Here is a 25979-nt window from a genome sequence, read left to right on the forward strand (position 1 = left end):
GCTGTAAAAGGGTTACTACGTTCCCAATAAGCACCTAAGAGACAATTATATAGTTGTTGTGTAATCATTTCGTCCCCAAAAAAACACAAAGGTTAAATCAAAAGAAGTGAGACAAAAGGGTCACAAAATAGAAAAGGACCTTTTTCTGTGAAACCCATATGTTTGTTTATCTCTCGTGGGAAAGGGGAACAAAAAAGAGAGGCTTTTTTTGGAATCAGAAACCACCTCTCTCAGTGACTCAGTCTTTCATACTGAAACAAAAATCCCTACCCCGATTTTCCTCCTTTAAAATTTCAGTAGCACAAGACAACCCATAATCAAAATCCCAGGTATTTTTCCAGGAGAGATCATGGAATCTAATTCTAACTAAGTGGTGTATTGAAGTAGCATTTGTTAATGGCGTAGAGGGGATCTCTTTTTTGTCATTCTCGGTTGGATTAAAGGGAAAGGGGAGAATTGTTAGTAGAGATGGAGGTGGTAGAGATTGGAACCAATTTTTCGGCCGATTTCAAGCTTCCCTCTGACACACGAGGTAAGTATCGGATTCTTGCGGAATTGAAGAGTTTGGAACAGGAAATCAAATTCTTAGAGGTTAGTTCTATCATTTTGATTCTCTTCTCTTCTCTCTTTTGTTAATTTTAGTTTCTCTGATTATTCTCTGTTTCTAGTGTTTGAATTTATTGTAGTTGATAATTGGTTTCTGCTTACATCCATTTGATTCCAGGAGCATGAAAGTGATTTTTTTCTTGTCGTTTTCGATTTTGAAGTGGTCTTAGGTTTTGTTTTTCTGATAGATATAGTGAGAAATTGCAACTTGATTAGGGCTTTCACAAAGTGTTGTACTTCAGGTAAACTGATAAAATCACCAATTGGAATGTACCCACTTCAGAGTTTTGAAATCTGGGACTTTGTAGTGAGGCTATAATGAATTTGGTGACTTGGGATTTTGGGGACCTCGGGTTTGAGTGATGCAAAGTATATATGTATGTATTTGTAGAGTAGAACATGTTAGAGGTAATTAGGTCAAGCAAAGAGTGCTTGAAGCATTACACCCAAGGTATCTAGTTTGGAATACCAAATTTGTTGCCTCCGGCCCCTATATATAGCGATACACTAGGGTTATTGACTGGTTAATGGACTCTAGCCCAAGTAGGCCCACTACACCGGTCCATTATCTTATTGGGCTGATATTAGAACATATATGGGTTATATTATATACCCAACAGAACATGACTATCTTGGGTTTGGCAAATGGAGTCTTGTACTTTTATGGGAGGTAGGTAGGGATGGACTCTTGAACACCTCATTGCATATGTGAGGTTGGGGATGGGACATTGTTTGCTTTCATCCAAATGCTGGGTTTTCTGAAGAATTTTTATCTGTGCATGATACCTTTGGTGATTTCTGGGACTATCGACCCTCTAATGTGGAGTCATGCTTCCTTTTAGAGCCTTGCAATTTCTTTGGATCAAGTTAGCTCTTATGGATGTCTTGATAAAAGGGATGAGATCAAAGTAGGGTTTAGGAGTATTGGGGAGGTATATAAATTGTTCTTATGATGTATTTGGCTAGTTTTATGCTCTGAGAAAAAGTATGTTCCATCTTTTGATCAACACATTGTGGTGTGATGCCCCAAATCCAAATGACGTGATGCTAGTAAACATATGAACAAGTACGTATTTAGAATATTATCCTGGAGTTACTGCAAGCAGGGTACATGTCTTCCATCGTTGTGTATCACCAGAATACATGTGTAGAGTGGTTACTTGAGGGTCATGTCATACAAATTTTTCATGGGTTTTGGAGGAATTAGCAATTTATCAAAGAAAAAGAGAACATCATGGATTTTACATAGATATAGAAGACATGCCATCTAAAATCTTGGATCCAAACTCATGAGATTTCATGAAAAGGACTTGCAAGAAATAACGATCAGTACGTAGTGTCTAATCTTTGGATCCAAACTCATGAGGATTTATGTAGAGGAATTGCAAGAATTAAGGCTGAATCATTGATGACTAAACCTGACTGAAATAGTGCTGGATTTTGATGATAAATGCATCCCTAGTTTTTTATTGCGGGGTTTTTTTTTTTTTCCAAATGAGCACCCTCAACATGATCTTCTCCTTTACACGATCAAGACAAACCATGGCGTTGTAGATTACAGTTAAACTTATGGATTAAATGCCAATTGGTTGGAGGAAATTTGCTAAAAACCATTGGATACATACTTTCTTGGTTTATATTCTCTAGCTCGATGTCAGCAGATTGGATACATGTTTCTCTTTTTTCTTGTTGGTTGGTGTTCAAATCCTCTAGAAGCAAAATCTTAAGACACAGCATGCAATTGTATGCCTAATATGTAATAAATGCTTCTATAAGTACTTGAGTTTGGACTTGAATTATATGCTGGTGCATGTTCTTGATGTTGGATGCTTGTATAGAGATGATCAATAATGAATATAGCTAATGTCCCGCTAGCATGACTGCATTAGATTGTAGAATTGATATAATTGTTGAGGAAGCATGAGAGCCTAAACAGCGTTGAAATGAATATGATATAGGAATAGTTTCTAATCATGGGGTTTATTAAGATGAATATGATATAGGAATAGTTTCTAATCATGGGGTTTATTAAGATGAGCTCTAGAACCTATCATTCTTTTTTACAAGAGACTCGGATACTAGTCCAAACTAGAACACATTGTATCCTCTTGTTATGATAAGCACATTAAGTCGGATGGCCTGCTAATTAGTGGCCCACCATTTCTTTCCATTTTGATTGAGGAAATTGGGTATCTTGGTGAAACTCAAGGTCGAAAGTATTTCCATAACCAATGGGAGGGACAAGCATTAGATAAACGACTTCCATTATGTTTGAGCTAGTGCACATAAAATATTTGATGGATAAGATTGGAATTGAGATTTATCAGTGATGGAGATGTTCTATTGGCTCCGTTTCTTTCGACGTAAAAATGGATGTAAAATTTGTTTTATGTTCATTTTTACAACATAAAACAAAATTTACGCCCATTTTTACATCGAAAGAAACGGACCCATTATGAAAAAATTTCCTTGCAGTACTTCCATATTCTTCCACATGGATAAACAGCATTTCAAGTAGATTGTCACCTTTTAAGAGAAATTTTATAGATGAGGTTAAAGTTCATTAAATATATTGACATTGAAAGTCCATATCAGCTAGCAATTGTATATTCCCATTCTTGGAAAGCAAATCTTTAAGATGTTTAATTTCAGTGTGTGATGACTGATAGATTTTCTAAACTTGAGGTGATGGATAGAGTTGTTAAGCTATATATATATATATATATATATATATATATATATATATATATATATAATGTTTATCTTCATAATCATCATGTAGGTAATATCAGTGGCTTTGCAATTTTGTTTCCTATTTTATGTTGCATCGCATGTCAATACTAAGCTAAGAGAGCTTATGTTGTCCTTGTGTAGTTGAGATGCCATCATGAGTGTTGAAGATTGTGGTAAGATTCAATGTATAGCTCCAACAATTAGTTATGATATCTTGGGACCTCCTCTTTCTTGAGTTGGGAATCACCTGATGGCTGGCTAGGAAAGGAATACAAGAAGGGTCCCTATTCAAAAGGCTTACGTGATTGGGTAGAGTGGATTGTGATGCTTCCATAAGCCATTGGCTTGTGGGACTCTTAAATGATATGGGACTCATACTTGTGTTGGACCATGAATGTTGTGATTATTGGTATGATTTTGTACCCCGAATTTAGCAAAATTAATACACATGTTGTTCGCTTTCTAATGAAAGGTGAATTCACTTTCTTTTTGAACACTAACAAAAGCTTCACCAAAAACCGAAAGGTACAAATTAGTAAGCCAAGGACGAGTGTTCCCGGATTTCATAGAAACTCACACATTACGACCTGCATGGTCCTATCTTTATGATGAGGACCATCCACGATAGGAAGAAGACAGCCCAAGGAACAATTGTCAATTCCAAGTCAAGTGGGACCCGCATGGCATCGCCAACCCCAACCAGCTCCAATGTGAAGCCGCAAGAGGAGGGGTAAATTTTCTCTTTTTAACAAATTGACTTTGGTCAAACAGTCAAAAGCTAGCATATTCTCTCTTTTAGTCATAGGTGGGGGCTCACTTGAGTTGCTGGGTATCTGGTTTCGATTTTTGGTTTGTTTATTTGTGTTAAGAGTCAAGTCTAGCTAGGTTTTTACTTTGGGTTTATTTCTGTTTTAAATAAAGAGTACTTAGATGATTTTTATTTTGTAGATGCTGCTACCTATTCCTTACCTTTTACCTTTTCTCGAGTTTGGTTGACAGGGAGTCTGTTGACCGCATTTTGCATTGCAATTTTATATGAGAGATTTGGTGTTTCATTTTCAGTCTTTTTGATGTGAGTTGGGTTTTTCATAGTCTGACAGAGTCATCTGGAATTCATTTCTTTTGCTACACTTTCTAATTTGGAAGCGCAGAAACAATAAGGATATTAAATGGAAATATGAGAATGTGCGTAGCATCCACTGGCATATTTTCTCCATTGTTACCCTGTGGGTGGCTGCCCTTGCCATCTTTAGTGGCTTTTCGATGACCTTATTCAATAGATTTTGGTAGGAGATCCTGTCAGCAATTGTAATTTGGATCACCTGAAACCTAGATGGATTCCTACTCTTGGGAATTTTGACGACTCAATTTTGGGTAGGCTTTTCTGAAGCTCTGACAATGAGGTTAGATGAGTGTTCTTTGGCAATATTGGTTACTTAGACAGATTCCAATGAGGATGAGGTCCAGGTATTGTTGCTGAGGGGATTCGTCTTGTTGAATTATCTCTGCTGGATCCTCTTTTAATGAAAGATGATTTCAACGTGATTCATTGGGTTAGAGATGGTGGCAGATATTCTTGCAGGTTTGTCGATGCCATTGAAAAGATTTTTAACACTGTTTAGGATCATTGGATGATTTTTCAACACATACACTGGCTGGCCAATGGCGAGGCCGATCTTCTTGCTTGATGTGTGTGTGTGTGTGTGCGCGCGTGGTGGTGGTGGTGGTGGTAGTGGTGGGGGAGTGTTAACCATGAGGTTTTTGAGACTTTTGATCACATTCTCCCATGCTGGCTCTTGTTGCTTGATTTTTAGTTTTTTTGTTTCCGTTTTTCTCCTATGGATTTGTATTTTGACCACCTCAATCATGTTTTCTTGGCATCTTTTAATATATCTTCACCACAATTTTAAAAAACAATGCAGCATGACTAAATGTGTGAAAAGTTATTTTTTCGTAGATGTACAAAATTTAAACACTCCCCCTCAAGCCGAACTATCTCTGAAGATGTACAACTTTTCGGAGAAATGGGCTATCTCACCTCTTCCTACTTCAACAAAATTGAAGTCAACTTCATTTATTTCATTATGGCATGAAACACTTTATTTTTTTCGTAGTTTAATTGCACTTTGATTATCACAATATTGCTTTGCATGTCCCGTTGGAAACATATGTATCTCCTGAAATAATTTTCTGACCCAAATCATCTCTGCAATAGCAAAAACCATGGCTCTATACTTTCTGCACTAGGTCCTACAACTGTGGTTTGCTTCTTACTGCTCCCTGCAATCCAACAATCATTCCTTAGGGCTCAATATCTTGTAACTAATGTCTTAGTGTCAGGATCTCCTAATATCCAATCAATTTTACTTCTTTCTTTGAACCAAGACCATCTAACAGACAAATTAAAGGTTTCATTTGAGAAATCTCATGATTCTTTTTGCAACTTGTAAATGTTTTTGCCTTTAAGCATGTGAAAAATAAGGCACTTGATTCACTGTATAGGTGATGTTTGGCCATGTAAAAATCAAGTAACAAAAAGCTTGAACCATACTACTGTACATCTGAGGATTTGCTATATTTTCTCCATCTCTTCTATTATCATTCTTATTATAGAGTGCATTTATTGCAATAGGCTTGCAGTTGGACATGAAATCCGTATAGAAGATCCATCGCATACTATTTTGGGGTGAAGATCATCCCTTTCTTTGTCCACCCTCTACTTCAAACCAAGAAAGTAGTAAAGTTCTCCCAACTCCTTCATGTTGAAATTTTGTTTAAGACTACTATTCAGCTTATCGGTTTCTGAATTATCAATCTTAGTATTGATGATGTCATTAACATGTACTAGTGTGACAATCATACCTAATTCAGTCTTTAAAATAATGAAGTATCACATACAGTTCTTTTGTACACTCTTATCCGAAGAGCTTGTTTTAGCTTGTCAAACCTAGGTCTAGAAGCTTCATTCAGCCCATAAATGGCTTTCTTAAGTGATGCAGATAATAGGCCTAAATTAAATAAGTGGCATATTTGCCAATTAGTACTTTTATTGGGGATATTTTAGTCATTTATTGTTTAGAGTTCTTATTTTAGTAGGCTTCTTTAAGAGTTCATGTTTAGGTAGGTTACTAATTGTTATTTGCCTATTTATAGGCCTTCTTTACAGCTTTTGAAAAGAGAACTTTTGATGATTAATAATGATTGATTGGCTTCTCCCCCTAATGGTTTCTTCTCCTCCCTCTAATTTCGTCTCTTCTTTTCTCTCTTCTTCTATTCTCTTCTCTCCCTAAATTCGTCTCCTCTTCAGGTTATTTTCGTCTATTCTTTCCCTATTCTTCCATTTCTCTCCCCTTTCGTCTATTTCTCTCCCCTTTTCTCAACTTTTCTTCAGGTGCTGCATCAATTTCGTATCAAAGCCAAAGATCCAAGTCTCCTAAGATCAAAGACTCAACTTCCGATCACGCCACAAAATCTTCATCTTCAACCTTCATTCTTCGCTTAGAAACCAACTACTTTTATTTTTTCCATTGCAGCAAAACACCCTCTCCAGCCCGCACAATATCAGGTCCTGGTTCAGCCACAACAACCCAGCTAATAGATCTTCGTTAACTCCTTTTATCTCATCCGAGACTTCCCTTTTTGCGGCTTTGGCTAGCCACCTTAAATTACCCGATTGAATTGCCCAGATTTTTTTGGGTTGCCATTGCAAAACCTAAATTGATCCTCACCCATCCATAATCAATCCCCTCCACCTTTAAGCCCATCAGATCCCCTGTCTTTAAACCAGTTTCAACAGCAGCCATCAAGATAATCCAAACCCACTTCCATCACTATTTTGTTTCTTGCAAAATCATTCAATAGTGAGTCCCAAACCCATTCTCAGAGAACCCAAACCTATTCTTAGTCCTTTCCAAACCCACTTGTATCTCCCTGCACCCAAAACAGCCACCATGTTCCAGCTCACACTCATCCAAAAAAAACCAGCTGCAACCTGCCCTGCAAAACAGCCCATAAAACCCCAAAACAGATCCAACAAAACTATTCCCTCCCATCTCCTACCTTGAAACTCTAACTCAAAGAGCCACCAGCCCTTTTCATACCTCTCATCCTTCACCTTTCTTTTCCAATAGCAGCCCCTTGCTACCCGTACCAAACTCTGGAAGTTTCGCCAGATCCGGATTGCCATTTCGTGCAACCTTTCTATTTCTCTGGAAGGAGTCGTGAGGAGAAGGAAACATGAGTCTCCTAGAGATTTTGCTATCACTTTGTTATTAGCAAGTTACCATGACTAAAAGTAAGTGTTTCTTACCTATTTTTGGAGGCTACGAGAGTCTGTATGTTGAGAGGAGAAAGTAAAGCTAAAGTTACTTTATCTAAGTAACTTTCTCAACAAGTTACTTACAGTAAAAGGCAAAGGTATATTCCCCCACTCACTCTTTCCTCCTTGGGCACCCCACCTCATTTTGGTTTTTCTTTTAGTGCTTCCGGTGACTGAGTCAGTCACGTGACTGAATCTCAGAGAATTAAAAAAAAAAAAAGTAAGCTATCTTTCGACCCCCCTCTTTTTCCCTTGGACCACCCACTTGCATATAGTAGACTTCTATATTTCCACCCCCCTCTTTCACCTCAGGCAACCCCTCCAAAAAAAATAAAAAAATTAAAAAAAAAGAAAAAGAAAAAGAAAATCTTTTCTTTTCTCTCTCTCACCCTACCTTCTCTCTCTACCCATCTCCATTTCTCACTCCTCACCCGAGCCTTTTCTGCTCAAAATTGGGTTTCACCATCAACTCGAAAGTTGTTCGTGACAACTTTTAGAGCACATCAAGCCTATTTTCAGCAGCGAACAACAGTCTTCTGCATCGTTTCAGGAGCAATCCAAGCCGTTGATCGCGCCCCTTGTTCCGATCATTAGCTTTCACTCATCCGATTTCAGATCCGCGACAGACATTGTGCTTCTTTCGACATGCCAAACAGATCAGACAATTGATTTCAGTTTTCGCCATAGATCCCTATGGCTTCGTCAGCTGTTCCATATTGTGATAGATATGATCCTCGATATTCTTCTGCACCACAGGTTCCATATTTCTACGGTTATGATGACTGCACCTATACCTATGGAGATGTCGAGGATGTGTGTTTAGACTGGATCTAGGCACTTAATGCATATCATAGGTACTGTGGTTATGATCGTCAAATAACAATTCGCAAAGTCATGGATACAGTGTGCCGCGAAGCCAATTCGAAATGGAATTTCTTCATTAACGAGCGCAGTGAGTTTTGTAAGCCTCCATTTCGTCGATGAGAGGATGTTCGTTATGAGTTTACATACCACTATCAGAATCAACAGAGATTGAAACGTGAGCGAGCAGCGTATGACCAAAGATTGATGCGTGAAGAAGCTGCTCTACGAGAAGAAGCAACTCACCGTGAATGACAAGCCGCAGCAGGTCGTGCACGCGACGCTGAAATTGCAGCCGAAAATCGATATTTCGAGCGTCGCATGCGCGAGTCATATTTGCAGAGCCGCTTCACTACTTCATCCTTCCCATCTAACGTTGTTGCTATTCTTACGGAGCCCGATGCTAATATTGATGAGATCATCGATGTTGAGCCTTTGATTCCATCAGATTCATATTTAGAATCTGCGATGGACGATCGAGAGCCAGAGACTCCGTTGATTTCTGAGGTCGACATCATTGAGCATGACGATTCCGGGATTTCTGCTGCACCGATTGCCGAGCATCCAGCGAACCAGCTTCATTCTTCTGAGTCAGATATTGTGGCAGATCCACGTGAGGCTGATCCATTGCCTGAATCCGAGCCGAGTGACCTGACTGTTGAGCCATTACTTAAGATGGATGTTCTAGAGCATATTGTTGAGGATTGCACTATTTTTGAGCCGATTGATCAGATTGTTGATCTTTGTGCTGACACCAAGGAGCTTGTTACGCAGATTGATCAGGAGGATTGCCCATCTGATATCACTATACCGGATACGATTCTAGCAGATGACTTTGTTGTTGATTCCATTGCACCCGATGTGATATCAGTAGATGATGACCTGGACCTTCTTGAGGCTAGTTATGGATTGGTACTGCCCATTGCTGTTATGCCGATCCCACCGATTCAGGAGGAGTACGTTGCCATTTTCCCCGCTACATTACTTGTCAGGAGAGGTTTGCGCATTTATGGTTCTACATCGGCGATTTCTTCCCTCACTCTGTCGGCATTTCAAACACTTCTCACAGTTGTTACGAGCATTACACATCAGGAGTGTCGCCGAAAGATTGCGACTCATGCTGCTTGAGTGGGTCGTCTACGTATTTGATCCAGGCGGACTAGAACTCGAGGGCGAGTTCTTTTTCAACTGGGGGAGAATGATGCAGGGCCTAAATTAAACAAGTGGCATTTTTGCCAATTAGTACTTTTATTAGGGATATTTTAGTCATTTATTGTTTAGAGTTCTTATTTTAGCAGGCTTCTTTAAGAGTTCATGTTTAGGTAGGTTACTAATTGTTATTTGCCTATTTATAGGCCTTCTTTACAGCTTTTGAAAAGAGAACTTTTGATGATTAATAAAGATTGATTGGCTTCTCCCCCTCAAGGTTTCTTCTCCTCCCTCTAATTTCGTCTCTTCGTCTATTCTCTTCTCTCCCTAAATTCGTCTCCTCTTCAGGTTATTTTCGTCTCTTCTTTCCCTATTCTTCAATTTCTCTCCCCTTTCGTCTATTTCTCTTCACTTTTCTCAACTTTTCTTCACGGTGCTGCATCATTAAGCCCGCACACTATTTTCTCAAATCCTTTTAGCTGCTCCATGTAGAATTCTTCCTTGAGATATGCTCTGAACTCCGGTTTACCTTGCCTTTTGCCTGACGGCTCTTCCTTCCCTTCCTCTCCTCTCATCCGCCCTAGAGACCGCTTATTTCTCCACATGGTCCCAGTTTTCTAATGAATTGTTGTCTGATCCTTGATGTTTGAATTCCCTAGAATGTAATGAAGCTCCTATGCACGCCCTAGCTTTGCCTCCAGTTCTTCCAGCTTGTCTCCCATGGTGGCCTTGAGAGTGCACATGTACTGCTGATTCTGATTAACCATCCCTTTGATGGACAGGTTTCCTCCATTCCTCTCCTTTCCCCCACTTTGCGTCAACATCATACAATCCAATGTGCATATGAAATGCTCTCTTATTACAGTATTAGGACTTTCAAAATGCTTGTCTCAAGTCTGCCTTCTATGTTAGCTATCACATAATTGTCATCACTTGGAATGATGTGCTCCTCTCTGTGGAATCCAATAGAAGTGCAGATTATTTAAACAGAGGCTTCCTCTTCCTTGGGATTAAAAAAATGAAGCTGAAGTTGCAAATGAAGAGGGTTCCATGCATCAGTTGTCATTGCAAGGCCACTGGTTCCAACCAGTTGATCTCATGTCTCTGATCTTCTAGACTAGACTAGACCTACATGTCTCATTTTTAATTAATATGGATGAAGGTAGGTCACTTGTTGCAACCAGTTGATTTCATGTATATGACCTTGTAGCACTCCCTGTGCTCCCTCGTCTTGTGAGCAGAAAATTTAACTAACATAACTGTGTGTTCAGGTGTGTACTAGTAGTAGGCTGCAATCAGAGCTACTGAGCTACAAGTTTTGGAGTAACTTTAGATTTGTGTGTGGTCGAATAGTGATACATATAAATTGTGATCTGATTTTTTCATCAAAGCTTTCACTCATGCGGAATTACAATAACACAACTGTGTGCCAGCCAGAATGTTTTACTGCTTAAATACGTGCCCCAAAAAAATCGCGTCTCTCTCTCTCTCTCTCTCTCTCTCTCTCTCTCTCTCACACACACACACACACACACACATACAGACACACACACACACTTGAGGCCAGTCACCAGTCATTCTGAACTTTAGTTTATAGTTGTTGAACTATTTTTCTTAAAAGAAAAAAAAAACTGTAAGCTCGTTCTAGAATTTACACGAGACTCATTACTTGAAATAAACGTGTATGCAGGACGAACTGGAAAAACTGGAGAAATCAGAAAGAGTGTCAGCCGCATGTGAAAAGTATGTAGCCAAATTTGGTAGAGCATACCATCAATTTTTTCTACACTAGAGATGGCTTGACCATAGTTAGCAAAACTTCGATTTAAATTGAAAATATGCATCTTGTTTGTACTTCGTTTCAAATGTTTAACAGCAAAAAAAAGACGTGTTAAATTCGTTTTTTGGCAATCTTTTCAACTTACTCCGCTATATTCGTAAATGACAAAAAAAAAATTAACCTGTTAAACGCATTTTTTTCATGTTTTGATTACACATTTACACGAGCATTTTTTTACTATTATTTTTTAAACCAATACCCTATTAAACATGAATTTTTTTTTTTCATTTCTGCCTTGTTACGTTTTGCTAGTGGCTTGACATTGATTATAACTATACAGTATAAATTCATTTTTAGGGACTAAATTTCATTTTGTATCACCAGATTGCTGCTTAAGGTAGAATCCAGACCAGACCCACTACTCCCAGTGTATTTACTCTCTCTCTCTCTCTCTCTCTCTCTCTCTCTCTCTCTCTCTCTCTCTCATATAGATCATATATGAAAAACATTATATTATACCCATAAAAAAATGAAAAACATTATATTTTTTTTTAACGAGAACTTATGTGATGCTTAACCGTGAGATTATAAAGGCGCAGAGAGAGAACCATCTCTCCCTTGGTTTTTAATTCAAGAGAAAGCCTTTTTTTTAACCTTTCCTTGGTTCAAAAACCAAGGCAGCAGGTTTTGTCTCTTACCGCCCTTTACATTCTCACGGTCAGGCATCATATAATTTCTCTTTTTTAACAAGTCTGCTAATTATTCCTTTTTGCTGTTTTGGCAGAACGAATGGCCCAGTAAATCCCTCCTGGGATCGATGGTTCGAAGGGCCCCAAGAGTTGCAGGGTTGCAGATGCTGGATTCTCTGATATTCACTACAATTCCAAACTTCAGCCCTTAACCATTTATATCCAATTTTCACTCTTAACCGTTTATATCCAAAGGGTTGGGGAAATATTTACTTTGACTTCTCTAACATTTATACAAGCAAAAAATGTATCAGAAAATGCTCCAATTGTTTCAGGCCAATGTAAAATTCAAATGTGATATCAATCTGCTCTGATCCGGGGAAAACCCATATGATGCTTGGCCCTCTATTTCTTATCTCATCCTCCAACAAACACACACACACACACAAAAAGAAAAAAAGAAAAGCCCCCACTGTTCAATCACTCGATTTCTCGTCAGTTCTCTCGTCAAGTTGTGGCCTTATCGATAACTCGCTGGGCTATCCAACCCAAAGTATCATACAAACCATCACCTGTAAGAGCACAACAGGACTGGATGTGCCAATCGTGGTTCGCCATGGAGTGAAAGCGCATCTGTGATCTCGGCTGGGGACATAGTGCCCTTAATATCCTGGTTGTTTGCAAATACTAGAATGACAGTGTGCTCCAGATCTTCGTGTGGAAGTAGTCTGAAGAGTTCATCTTTCATCATGTTGATCCTGGCTCGATCAGTGCTGTCGATCACTGCGATGACAGCACGAGTCCCATGATAATATGTTGCCCACGAGGTTCTTAGTCGATCTTGCCCTCCCAGATCCCAAACCTAAACAGAGAGATTAGGTACATGCATGTTACGCGAGGATTTTCTAGATACCAGAAAAGGAAAAAACTGCGTACATGCTGTCTGATCTGTGAAACTAGGAAGCTTAGCTTATGCAAGTATAATCTAAGCTAAACATAGCAAACAAATCAATGTCATTGAGTAAACACACCAAATCAAATCAAGTAATTAACTGATAAAAATTATAAGGGAGATGATTTTTTCGCCCCCAGTGTAGGATAATGCACGCCCCCCCCCCCCCCCCCCCCCCCGCTTTCAATGTGAATTTGGGGTAGACTATTAACATTTTTTGACGTCAAACCACGTTAGAAGTGGGGCGCATTATCCTACAGGGGCGGCGAAAAACTCATCGCCCAAATTATAAATTTACAGGAATATATGCAAGTGAGTACGCATAACACAGACCACAAAGAAAATGAGATACACTAGTTGCGAGGAATGATGAGATGACCTCACATCTAGAGATTCTCTCGCGCTGGCTGAGCTGCTATATAGTCTTGGAACTGATAACTCGATTGACTTTCAAAGAATATGTGATTTGGGAGTAAGGTTTCAAGTTCCACTGTGTGTTTCGGTTGTGACGGAAATGAAAACGTTAGTTTCAGAGGATTTTAAAGTGGATATCCATTAAACCATAGAAACAAATAGAAACTATTCAAATGATGGATATTTAAGATGAACGTGGTTTACGGGTGATTGCATGCCTCCGTAGGGATTAGTCCTGCCCTAAATGGGGTGGGGATACCCTATGTCATCAACCCCCCCAAAAAAAAAAAATCCAAAAAATGCTACCATTCAAAGAAAAAAAAAAAAAAAAAAATAGATATATATATATATATATATGCTAAAATAAGCACAAATATATACTAAATAAATCATCGCATAAACAAAAGGAATACCCAAATTTAACATCGAACATTTAGAAGAGTTGGAGGCAAAGCCATTCCAAAAAAAAAGATTAGGAGAATGCAATGAAAAAGCTTGTGCAAGGCTTTTCCTTCCAATTCATGTGAACATCCATGATGATCATATCGAGAAAAGCCAGAATTGGTGAAGGGACACCCACCAGCCAACCTCCAACTAAACCCATCAGTTTACATGGAAACCCAGACATTCTACGGAGATACAGAAATTGACACCAAACTTCTATAGCCACTTCAATGAGTAAGACTGGCCTGCAGCCCCCACCCACCTGTGCATGAGCACAGATTTATAAACCTGAATTTCTATGGAGGGGCACAACATGTGAACAAGAGTCTTACCTGCAAATGTTGCCTAGCAGGATGCATTTTACTGTTGGGCAACGGGGCTCTTCCCCACACTAAAGCACAAGAGAGCTTTTCTCCTTATGTTCACGCACTAAAGAAAGATCTAGAGGATATCTCTCCTTGCTTATCCCATTTCCAAATTCTTTTATCTTGTGGAGTACACCCTGTACGAAATAAACTTGTTCGAGTGATTTCCGTTCCTTTCATATTGTTTTGAAGTTTTAAGAGCTTCTTTTGATACCTCAAAAATTATTTGTATATAATCTTAGATGCACATGGTTTTGAAATTAAATGTTATGCGCAAATAAATGTTAAAATGGTTTTTTAAATGATGGTATTCAAAGAGGCCTCAATATCCATTCGGAAATAAGATGAATTTAAATTAGGGCCCGTTTGGATACCTCATGTTGAGGGAGACAGAGAGGGAAGGGTGTAATTCCTGCTAGAGGAGAGAGGTTGAGGAGCAAAGAGGGCAAAGGAAACTGCTAGATTTGTGGATTTCCAATTACTTATTTCCACAGCATACTTGGAAATCTGACTTTTTTCACTGCCAGTTGCTACTTTGGAAATCAAAATCTTCTCGGTATATATCCAAACGGGCCCTTAATATATTTGCAAATACGAACTGATTTTGAAGGAAACCAAAGAGCTCCTAAAGTCTCCATCTTATTGAAAAACTTCCTCCATAATCATCCCTTCCAGAGTAACCCCCCATGGCGAGGGAAATGATACTAACACCACGTCCCCACATCATATATCGTGAGGTTTCATGTAAGAAATATAAAGAAAACCAGTAATTAATGCAATGTGGAAACCAACAAGCCCAGTGGCAGGGCCGACGAAAGGCCACGCATCGGGCCATCCACTGTAGAATGTACGTTAACATGAAAGGGAGGATTTGACATTGAAGAGTGCTGTGGTAATTGATGTAGCAGAAAAGCATGTAGAATGCCACAAGAAAAGTAGGCAGACTAGAAGATCGACTGAACAGTAGAAAATGAAGAGAACCATTCTAACTGACTCAGCAGAAGAGGATGTATAGAACATAAGAAGAAAGTTTGCTGACTGCTGGAAAGTCCAAATGCAGCAAGATGAGATTTAAAAGTTAAATTGATCCCTCACTTCGCAAGCTCTGGAGAGTCTAAAGGAAAAACACTTATTTGATCATGTTAATTCTTAAAACAATTTATTCCCAACCTTCATAGGAGACTTCCAATGATCAGAGAAACATAATGCCTCATCAACCGAGCAAAGCACTGAATCGAACATGTTAGCAACCCCCTCCCCCCCCACACACACCCACACACCCACACACACACCCCACCATGTTTTAATTGTCCAAAATCTATTTGTAAATGGGGATCTGAAAACTTCTTCTCGTCCATAAATATTTTCTACACAACCAGCATCTTTTATGGCAAACTTATATATGAATTCTACACTTCATTTTCAGACTCAATAATTGACCAAAGTCAGCATTCCATGTAGTGGAATGATATTTCCAACCCCACTTTTCTCCATGCCACCCCTTTTTTTTCATTTCTTAGGCCCTTCTTCTTCGGAGGTGAATTTGGAATGGAGAGTCTGGCCGTTCAATCATGCATACTCTAGCTGCTATACTTGCCTACTTGCTTCAGAAGGAAGACAGAGTGTTCCAATTCGAGAAAAAGAGTTTGATCCAATCCGATTTTTCTCTCGCGGGGTTTTCTTACTCTTTCAGCTATACTTGCCTTGCTTTCGAGTAAAGCTTGACTTTATCTGCAGTGCTTCACGCCCCACCACAGCCCTGTTCTTCACCTCGCTGAATTTGGTTGACAATCCATCTTCTTCACTGTTTCACTAACCAATCATTGTGTGAATCATCGCCTTGATGCTTTACTTAATCTCTCGAGTACAGTCCATGTGCTATTTTTCTTCTCTACCATGAAAAATCAATTGATTTAATGCACGCATCACTAACCAATCATTGTGTAATGTGTCAGAAGAATCTGTGACTGTAAAACAATCATTCCCAGCTTAATAAAATGTCCAGTGACCATTGAAACGTAATGTCTCCTCAACTAGGAAAAGCACTTATTTGATCATGTTGATTCTTAAAACAATTATTCCCAACCTTCGTAGGAGACTTCCAATGATCAGAGAAACATAATGCCTCATCAACCGAGCAAAGCACTGAATCGAACATGTTAGCCCCTTCTCATCCATAAATATTTTCTACACAACCAGCATCTTTTCTTGCAAACTTATATATGAATTCTACACTTCATTTTCAGACTCAATAATTGACCAAAGTCAGCATTCCATGTAGTGGAATGATATTTCCATCCCCACTTTTCTCCATGCCACCCCTCTTTTTTCATTTCTTAGGCCCTTCTTCTTCGGATGTGAATTTGGAATGGAGAGTCTGGCCGTTCCATCATGCATGCCCTAGTTGCTATACCTCTACTTGCTTGAGAAGGAAGACAGAGTGTTCCAATCCGAGAAGAAGAGTTTGATCCAATCCGATTTTTCTCTCGCGGGGTTTTCTTACTCTTTCAGCTATACTTGCCTTGCTTTAGAGCAAAGCTTGACTTTATCAGCGGTGCTTCACTCCGCACCACAGCCCTGTTCTTCACCTCACTGAATTTGGTTGACAATCCATCTTCTTCACTCTTTCACTAACCAATCATTGTGTGAATCATCGCCTTGATGCTTTACTTAATCTCCCGAGTACAGTCCATGTGCCATTTTTCTTCTCTACCATGAAAAATCAATTGATTTAATGCACGCATCACTAACCAATCATTGTGTGAATCATCGCCTTGATGCTTTACTTAATCTCTCGAGTACAGTCCATGTGCCATTTTTCTTCTCTACCATGAAAAATCAATTGATTTAATGCACGTATCGCTCTTTTCCTTTGTCCTTCCCTCCAAGTTTAGCCCCGTCACTGGTGGTCACTCCCGATCCAAAGTCGAGCAGCTCAATTCTGAGATTGTGGCACCCCATCAAGCAGCTCTTCAACAGGAAGCACATCAATAAAGCTCAAAAAGGAATCAAGAGGGATAAATGGAAAGGTGCTAATGCAGCTGTTGGGGAGTGATGGTGCTAATGCACATTAATAAAGCTCAAAAAGTAATCAAGAGGGACAAAATGGAAAGGTGCTAATGCAGCTGTTGGGTAGTGATGGTGCAACAACCTGTTGTTAATAAAGTGTATGGAATGAAATGGAAGACTTCCACTCGTGCTGCTTGTGCTTCTGCTCGCGCATCAGATCCAGCTGCTCGTGAATTAGATCCAGGACCTGCTGTTCGACCATGTCCAGGTCATGTTGTTTGACCAGATGATGCTCGCCCAAGCCTTTCTTCTGCCCGTTATCAACAGCTGGAAGCAGATGGGGCACACGCAATACGACGTTACCAGTTAGAGTGGCCTCTAATTTGTGTTAGGAGTCTGATATTTAGAAGGGTTATACCAGTAATAGGTTTTAAACTTAATAAAGAGTTTGTTTTAGAAAGTCCATGTTGACTTGGACTCATAGTCGCTGGAAATGCATTGGGCTGGTGAGAAACACGTTTTTTGTTTCACCGAAAAAGTATTTAGGAAACGTGAAAAAAAAAATTGAGGAACATTTCCAAAATGCATGAGAAACTTACGTAAAATATGTGTGAAGTGCATGAGAAACATATAGGGAACAAGTAGACAACAAATATTAAATGTGTGTGTGAACCGCATTCAAAATGTTTTGTAGCAATCACATTCAAAAAATGGTGCAATAGATATTAAAAAGGAAAACAATAATAAAGTATGTGCAGCTGCACAGATAAGCTTACCTGTGCATGGCTCACAAACCATAGGGGGGCACTTTTTTTTTTTTTTTTAGGGGGGGGGCAGGGGCGATGCCACATGAGAGGAAAGGGGGGCAATTGCCCCCCTTAATTTTTTGGAAAAAAAAAATATACCTTCATGTTTTAATATTTTTTTTATCTTTACCCCTTTTTTTAAAAAATATGCCCCCCTTTCCAATCATCCCTAAGATAGAAAATAAGTTTAAAAATTTAATTTTATCATTTTTATCTCCTTTTTTTGTGCAAAATTTACTATAATTTTTGCCCCCTTGTGCAAAATTTCAGATAGAAATTTTTTCTATCTTAATTTTAAGATAGATAAAAAAATTACTATAATTTTTGCCCCCCTTGTGCAAAATTTCTGGCATCGCCCCTGGGGGGGTGTTCAAAGCATTCATTTGGAAGGCCCTTCCATGGATAGGGTGTGTACCAAAAATCAGCCCTATAGGATCATCCTAGTTCTGCCATTTGTGGAGGGAAAATAGGCAGAAACATGGACACACAGTGTCTATCCATTTTCCCCTCCAACTTTCATTGGGTTAGGATGATCCTATAGGGCTGATTTTTGGTACACACTCTATCCATGGAAGGGCCTTCCAATTGAATGTTTTGGATCCCCAAAAAATGTGCCTCTCCCTCCCCTACTATGGTTTGTGAGCCATGCACAGATAGCTTATCTGTGCAACTGGTTTGTGTGCAGCTGCACAGATAAGCTATCTGTTCATGGCCGCACAAACCATGGGGGGCCACATTTTTTGAGGGGTCCAAAGCATTCATTTGGAAGGCCCTTCCATGGGTAGGGTGTGTGCCAAAAATCAGCCCTATAGGATCATCCTAGCCCTGCCATTTGTGGAGGGGAAAATGGGCAGAAACATGGACACACAGTGTCTGTCCATTTTCCCCTCCAACTTTGATTGGGTTAGGATGATCCTATATGGCTGATTTTTGGTACACACCCTATCCATGGATGGGCCTTCCAATTGAATGTTTTGGATCCCCCAAAAATGTGCTCCCCTCACTACTATGGTTTGTGAGCCATGCACAGATAGTTTATCTGTGCAACTGGTTTGTGTTCAGCTGCACAGATAAGCTATCTGTTCATGGCCGCACAAACCATGGGGGGCCATATTTTTTTAGGGATCCAAAGCATTCATTTGGAAGGCCCTTCCATGGATAGGGTGTGTACCAAAAATCAGCCCTTAAGGATCATCCTAACCCAATCAGAGTTGGAGGGGAAATGGACAGACACTATTTCTGCCCATTTTTTCCCTCCACAAATGGCATGTTTAGGATGATCCTTAAGGGCTGATTTTTGGTACACACCCTATCCATGGAAGGGCCTTCCAAATGAATGCTTTGGATCCAATGTGGCCCCCCATTTGTGAAGGGAAAAAATGGGCAGAAATAGTGTCTGTCCATTTTCCCCTCCAACTTTGATTGGGTTATGATGATCCTATAGGGCTGATTTTTGGTACACACCCTATCCATGGAAGGGCCTTCCAAATGAATGCTTTGGACCCCCCAAAAAATGTGGCCTCCACTATGGTTTGTGCAACCATGCACAGATAGCTTATCTGTGCAGTCAATGTTTAAAAGGCGATTTTGGCAAACATTCCCATCTATCAGCTCTCTATGTTTAAATGTACGGTGAGTATTATTAAGAGTTTCAAACAAATTCAAAGGAAGTTTTTGTGGGGAGGATTAGAGGCGAAGCGTAGCATCTCTCTTGTTAAGTGGGAAGAGGTATGCAAACACGTCAAAGCGGGAGGTCTAAGGATAAGAAAGATAAAAGAAGTGAAACAGACGCTCATGGGAAAATGGTTGTGGTGATTTAGGGAGGAGATAGAGAAGCTATGGGCTAAAGTAATTGTAAGTAAATACGGGTTTGAAGCAGAGCATTGGGAGGCAACATATGGGTTTGGTCACTCGGGAATGATTGTGTGGCGAGATATTATGCGATATAAGCACATCGGGTTAGATTTTGGTTCAACAAGTGTTGCTCCATGATTCCTTTAAAAGATCTCTTTCCAGACTTGTTTGTAGTGTCTGCAAGAGGGATTAGTTAAGAATTTCTTTGAGAGAAGGGAGGATCGGGTGGAGTGGTTCCGATTTTTAGAAGGAACTTCTTTGATAGAGAGTTGCGGTCAGTGGCTAGGCTTTTCGAAATTCTAGAGGGTTGCTACATAAAGAGAAGTGGTTCAAATAAAAGGGTATGGATCTAGGACTCTTCGGGGAAGTTCTCCGTAAAATCATCTACCTCCACCTTGTGTCTTGTCATGTTGTTGGTATTTCCAAGCTTTCCCCCAGAGTGTGTGTGCTTGGATGGGCTGCGCTTGTTGAGCGGATTTAGACAGTGGATTTCTTGCGAGAGCGAAACATGTTGAACATTGACCATTGATGCCTCTGTCTAGAGTCGGAGGAGACTGTGGATCATTTGTTGATGCATTGCAAGATAGCTCGAGAAATTTGTAGCGGTATTTTGGGTAGATTCGGCATGGCTTGGATGTTCCGTTTGCATCTTATCGATTTATTGGATTGTTGGCGGCTAATTGCTCTAACTATCTCTTGGGTAAAGACGATATCTAGTTTCAAGTTTGTGTCAGCCTTTGACCGTTGGTACGGGTGGAGGGAGGTTTGCTTCGGTTCTGAATCGCACCCCTCAATTGTACAAGGGTGGGAACCGCCGGCTCAAGATTTCTTAAAGCTTAACTTTGATGGGTCTAGTTTTGGAAATCCCAGTCCGGCAGGGATTGGGGGTGTACTTAGAGATGACTCGGAACTTGTGAAGTGGGCATTTGCAGGTCCTTTAAGCATTGCTGACTCTGGTGAGGTGGAGGTCTGGGAGGCTCACCAAGGTTTCAAATAAAGTGGTTGTGAAAGGTGACTCCCTCAATGTGATCTAACGGTTGTGCGATTCTCAAGCTTTCCCGTGGCGCTTTGCTCAATTCTTCGATGAAATCCATAACCTAGTGGGTAATTCGACCATTTTCCCCCATGTTAGAAGACCCGCCAACAGGGTAGAGGACAATTTAGCTAGTGGGGTTGGTGGGGGGGGGGTGTTCCATTTGGAGGCTCTGGAGCAAGACGATGTTCTTCCGCCTTGAATTATTTTCTATTTTTGCATGGCTTGTGATTATGTTGTTATCCTGTACATTTCCAATATTTTCCATCTTTGCTTCCGTTGTATTTAACCATCTTGGTCTTTCTCTTTTAATGAATTCTTTACCATTAAAAAAAAACAAAAATATATATAGTAATAAAAAAATAAGTAAAAATTATGCTAAAAAGTAAAATATGTAAAGAAGGAAAATGTTTGGCAAAAATCAGTCTAGGGGTGTCAATGGATCCAGACGGTCCGATGGATCGTCCGAATCCGAACGTTAATGAACGGGATCTAAACATATGAATAGGATCCATGGGCATATTTCGGAGCATCAAATCTGGGATCCGAGAAATTTTGGATTGTGTATGGGCACCATTGGATAGTCACGATCCGAAATGGTTTACAAAAATACCCTCCATATTTTGTTAGTGCTAACCGTTCTATGAAGGGTATTTTGGTCAAAACCTCTCTTATCACTTAATGAATCATATGGGAATGCGATTTCACTCATTTCAGTCGTTTCATTTCATACTTTCACAAAGGAAAAGAGAGACGGGTTTTGTTCTTTATGCATCATATTCTTTGATAATAATTATAAATTATATTTGTGTATGCAATTTTGCTTAGTTTTATGGTTTACAAGCATTATTGTACACATAGATTAAACATAGATAAATTTTTAATTTATGTGAAGAAAATGCATAGAGACATACTAATAGTGGACTGCCATTCTATATCTTTAAAAAAAAAAAAAATTGTTTACTTAGCTTAGCGGGACATAATAGGACACTCCGATGGACACTCCGAATTAAAATGGATCGTGATCATGAATTGGAAAGTAGGATCCGAAGAACAATCCGACTCCGACTCGACCGATAAGGAATTTGAATGGATCGTGACTGTGACATAGGTGGATCCGACCCAAAGTGGATCCGTTGACACCCTAGAAATCACATTCAAAACATTGTCAACACATATTAAAAAGCAAAACAATAATGCATATAGTAATAAAAATAAAAATAAGTAAAAAATTATACTCTTGGGCAAGTCGGCAATGACGTGGAGGAGTTTCAAAACTATGGCCACGATATCCTAATTTTTCATCCGAGGAACCAGAACTCTGTTATGGCCTCTTCTTACCTCTAGAACAATCCCGAAAGTTGCTTTTATAAACTAATTAGAAGTCCCAACTTTAAGCGAGAAAATTATGTCCTAAAACAGCCTCAATAGAATTTCCAATTTGGATTTAAAAAAAAAAAATTAGCACTATAAAAGTCATAAAAATGTCCAGTAATCCTAATAATAGGTAATATTCATAATAAGAAACTATCATTCTTTCCAAATATCAACCCAAACACTGTGTTAATGACTTCTAAAATTTTGAAAGGAAAAAAATCACTAATAGACTTCCAAAGTTAAGATGAATGGACTCGACAATTTTTAACCCAAACAAAGCCTTCAAGAATCTAGACACCAGTTGATGTCAGCTATGCAGTCGACTTCAGATATTGTTTTTCTCAACGCTTCTTCATCTGTTCTTCACTAGCATATCTCAGAGCTATTGGATCAGCACCTGCATAAGATTGGGAGATTTTCTTCTTTCGGACATCAACATACCATCTCTTAGTCCACAACTATAGGATCTACTTTTAAATGATAAATGTTTATAGGATATATGGACTAGTGTTCCATCAATTCTCTCCCCATTTGGAGAGAATTAGACCCTAGTTAATTCATGGCCCTGAAAGACCATTTTTGGATAATGTGAAAACACTTAAACCGAATGCGGCATTAATAAAATTATTAAGAACAGAGAATGATACCTTTCTTTGCAACCATGAATGTAAGCCCAAAAATCCTTGTTCATGCAATCAAAGTCTTGGTGGAAATTTGATCTTGCATAGCTTAAAATGCAATCAAAGTCTTATCTTGCTTTGTTATTTGATTTAAATAAATCTAATTCTTGAAATCCCAAGTCCTCGATGTTGTCATTATTGGAATAGACTTCATCCCCTTTCTGATCTCCGTGAAAACAATTTAATCAAAGATGGATTTGTCCGAATTTCCTGAGAGATCGGCTCCATCATTAATGCTCATTTTAGACGGTTTCTTTTCCACACTCCAACTGATCAACTTCATCTTTAAGATATGTAATCCTATCCATCAAAGCCTTCCAATAAGTACTCATAACCTGTATCATTTTCACTGTCTAGATCTTGAGTGATCTTTCCCCCAAATGTTCTGTCGTATTTGTTCTCTTTTATAATTCATGCTTGATTAAAAAACAAAAATAAAACCTTCCTATCAAAGTCCAGTCTCCCACTCTTTGGTCTTCTTTCCATGTCTAATTGTTTGAAAACAGAAGAAGAAACAAAGGTATTGCCATCTGAAATACAGCCATCCAAAGATCGTAGAATCGAAATTGACATACGAACAAACTGATTGGCTATTTAAAGTCTTACCCATTAGGTTTAAATATTCATTGAAAGCTATTCTGACATCTCACCTACCCTAGTTCAAAACATCTACCACCTAAAGGCATCAGAACAGAAGAAAAGAAAACCTTGATCAATTCAAAATTAAAATTCCGTAGCACTGCAGCAAGTTACAAAACCAATCCATCTATTGTTGAGTTTAAAACATAATTGTAAGGCTATGTTTCTTTCGAAATAAAATGGGTGTAAAATGGCTATGTTTCTTTCGAAATAAAATGGGTGTAAAACAAATTTTACACCCATTTTGACACTTAAAAATGGGCCTAAAATTTGTTTTATGCTTATTTTATGTCGAAAGAAACAAAGCCTAAGTGTAAAAGCAATGTATCAGATTCATGGACAAAGAATATCATAAAATTCACCCATTGCAAATTAAAATTCAACAAGTCTCACCTCAAACTGAATGTTCTTGTAAACGAGCTCTTCGACATTGCTCCCGACAGTTGGATGTGTCGTTATAACCTCCCCGAGGTGCAATTTATAAAGCGTAGTTGTCGTCCCAGCATTATCCAATCCAACTACCACAATCTTGTACTCTTTCGCGGGGAACAACATAAACCAAAATCTTGATATAAACGCCCCCATCTCTACCAGATCGAGCAACAAGGCTACAATCTAGATTGTAAACATCCATGAAAAACTCATTAGAAAGAATGAAACAAAAAGAATAAGAAAATCAGAACACAAAAAAAAAAAACCCCTCAGTCCAAGAAAGCATGATTTCAAATTTGGGCCGAAATTTGTCGGTTTCAGTTGAATGCCAAACTAAATTCACATTGAATTGGAAATTTACAAGATTTCGCCAACGAAATTTCATGAAATTCTGAAAGTTTGGCGTTTTCGCAAGGGGTACAAACTATATACAAGATTTCCACCGAAATTTTTAAGAGCCACCTAATTTTACAAGTTTTCGGCCGAAATTTCCACCAAAACCGAAATATTTTGACTTCCAAGAAGGCCGAAACTGAAATTCACTAAGAAAAATACGTCGTGTTCAAGAAAATAACGGCAAGATCAGTGAAGAATGCAAATCGGAATGAAAGATAAAAATCTCCTAATTCATACAAAAATAAGAAAACCAGAATAGAAAGATGACGCAGGGTCGACACAACGCTCTGATACCAAATGATGCAGGGGGAGTAGCGGAAGCGGAAACTGGGGTACTAAATTATGTAGGTTAGTTAAAAATATCAAGGGATGGGTTTTCTAATCAAGGAAGGTAGGTGGTTTAATAAAGCTATGGGCTGTTTGGGGTGGCAATATCAAAAGGTGGTAAGCTGGTTGGGAGCCTAAAACTAAGAAAAAAAAAGTGATGCAAAGGGCGGCCAGGATGGGGGTGTTGAATTGGCGCAAGTTTTAAGGGGATTTGAAGAGATTCGGGTGAGAGGAAAACAAGAGTCGAAGCTACTTTTGTGGGCTCCTAAAACTAAAGAATTGAGAGTGGTGAATTAGGTAATGGATGGTTTTAGAAAGGTTAAAAAAAGGTGTAAAATCGGTGATAGATTCAAGGGGCTGTTGGGCGTCAAAACAAGGGGTTTTAAATTGCTGAAAATAAGAAGATGGAAGTGAGATTTTGGGAATGATAATCTAACCTATAGCAGATGATTGATAGTGCAACAGCAGCAACTCGGGACCAGGATTAATTTGTGAAGATCTCTTTCAACAAAATTGAATTTCCATTAATCAGAAGCTTTAAATAATTTACAATGGTGGAGTATTTAAAGGGACTTTTTCCTAATCCTACTGAAACTCAAATTTTCATCCACTTTGGACGTCCAACTCCTAATAAAACTCTAGCTCAATCTACTAGCTATATCTTTTAAAATCCTAGAGTATCTTTAAAACTTCCTAAAACTTCTCCTCTAAAAGAAATTCGTTCATTCGAGACTTTTGGCCACTTAAAAATCCTACCAAAACTCAAACACAACCTAATTTTTGGCCAATAAAAAAATTGTAGAAACCTTATTCAGCCAAAACGTAAAAAAGCCCAAAAATCCAGAAGATGAAATAAGAAAGAGGGAGAAAGATAGTGGAAGGAAAACGGTGTCGGTTTTAACGGAAAATTTATTCTCTGCTGTTGGTGACTTGGTGCTACTGTGGCTTGTGGTCGTGGATCAGATGGCGCCCTCCCTGGCCTTTCTCTCTTTTAATTTTTATGTTTGGAAGGCTAGATTCAGGCGCCCTTACAAAAAAAGCGGCAAAGGCGCCCCATTAGTCAAATTCCATTAAAGACAGTTATGATGTTGGATCAGATGGCGCCCTCCCTGGTC

At 39.0% G+C, this 25979-nt stretch overlaps 2 protein-coding genes across 2 annotated transcripts; one reads left to right on the forward strand and one right to left on the reverse strand.

The window, feature by feature from the left end:
- On the forward strand, positions 1–12500 carry LOC143887733 (guanine nucleotide-binding protein subunit gamma 1-like). The gene is made up of 4 exons (XM_077391900.1): positions 1–591; positions 11358–11410; positions 11832–11876; positions 12232–12500. The coding sequence occupies exons 1-4, from the start codon at positions 469–471 to the stop codon at positions 12314–12316; spliced, it is 306 nt and encodes a 101-aa protein (XP_077248015.1). The 5' UTR covers positions 1–468; the 3' UTR covers positions 12317–12500.
- LOC143887732 (uncharacterized) lies at positions 12349–25845 on the reverse strand. The gene is made up of 3 exons (XM_077391898.1): positions 25302–25845; positions 24103–24324; positions 12349–12998 (listed from the first exon to the last, which is right to left on the reverse strand). The coding sequence occupies exons 2-3, from the start codon at positions 24292–24294 to the stop codon at positions 12705–12707; spliced, it is 486 nt and encodes a 161-aa protein (XP_077248013.1). The 5' UTR covers positions 24295–24324; positions 25302–25845; the 3' UTR covers positions 12349–12704.
- Positions 25846–25979: the final 134 nt, after the last annotated feature.

Source organism: Tasmannia lanceolata, unplaced genomic scaffold, assembly GCF_043159265.1.
Source record: "Tasmannia lanceolata isolate RefF3 unplaced genomic scaffold, GAP_Taslan_0.1 ptg000012l, whole genome shotgun sequence".
NCBI classification, from domain to species: Eukaryota; Viridiplantae; Streptophyta; class Magnoliopsida; order Canellales; family Winteraceae; genus Tasmannia; species Tasmannia lanceolata.

Coding starts and splice junctions, on each gene's coding strand:
- LOC143887733 (XM_077391900.1), top strand. CDS start 469: ATGGAGGTGGTAGAGATTGGAACCAATTTTTCGGCCGATTTCAAGCTT. Junction 11,411..11,831: donor GTGTCAGCCGCATGTGAAAA/GTATGTAGCCAA, acceptor TTGTATCACCAG/ATTGCTGCTTAAGGTAGAAT. Junction 11,877..12,231: donor CCAGACCCACTACTCCCAGT/GTATTTACTCTC, acceptor CTGTTTTGGCAG/AACGAATGGCCCAGTAAATC.
- LOC143887732 (XM_077391898.1), bottom strand. CDS start 24,294: ATGGGGGCGTTTATATCAAGATTTTGGTTTATGTTGTTCCCCGCGAAA. Junction 12,999..24,102: donor ACAAGAACATTCAGTTTGAG/GTGAGACTTGTT, acceptor CTCTCTGTTTAG/GTTTGGGATCTGGGAGGGCA.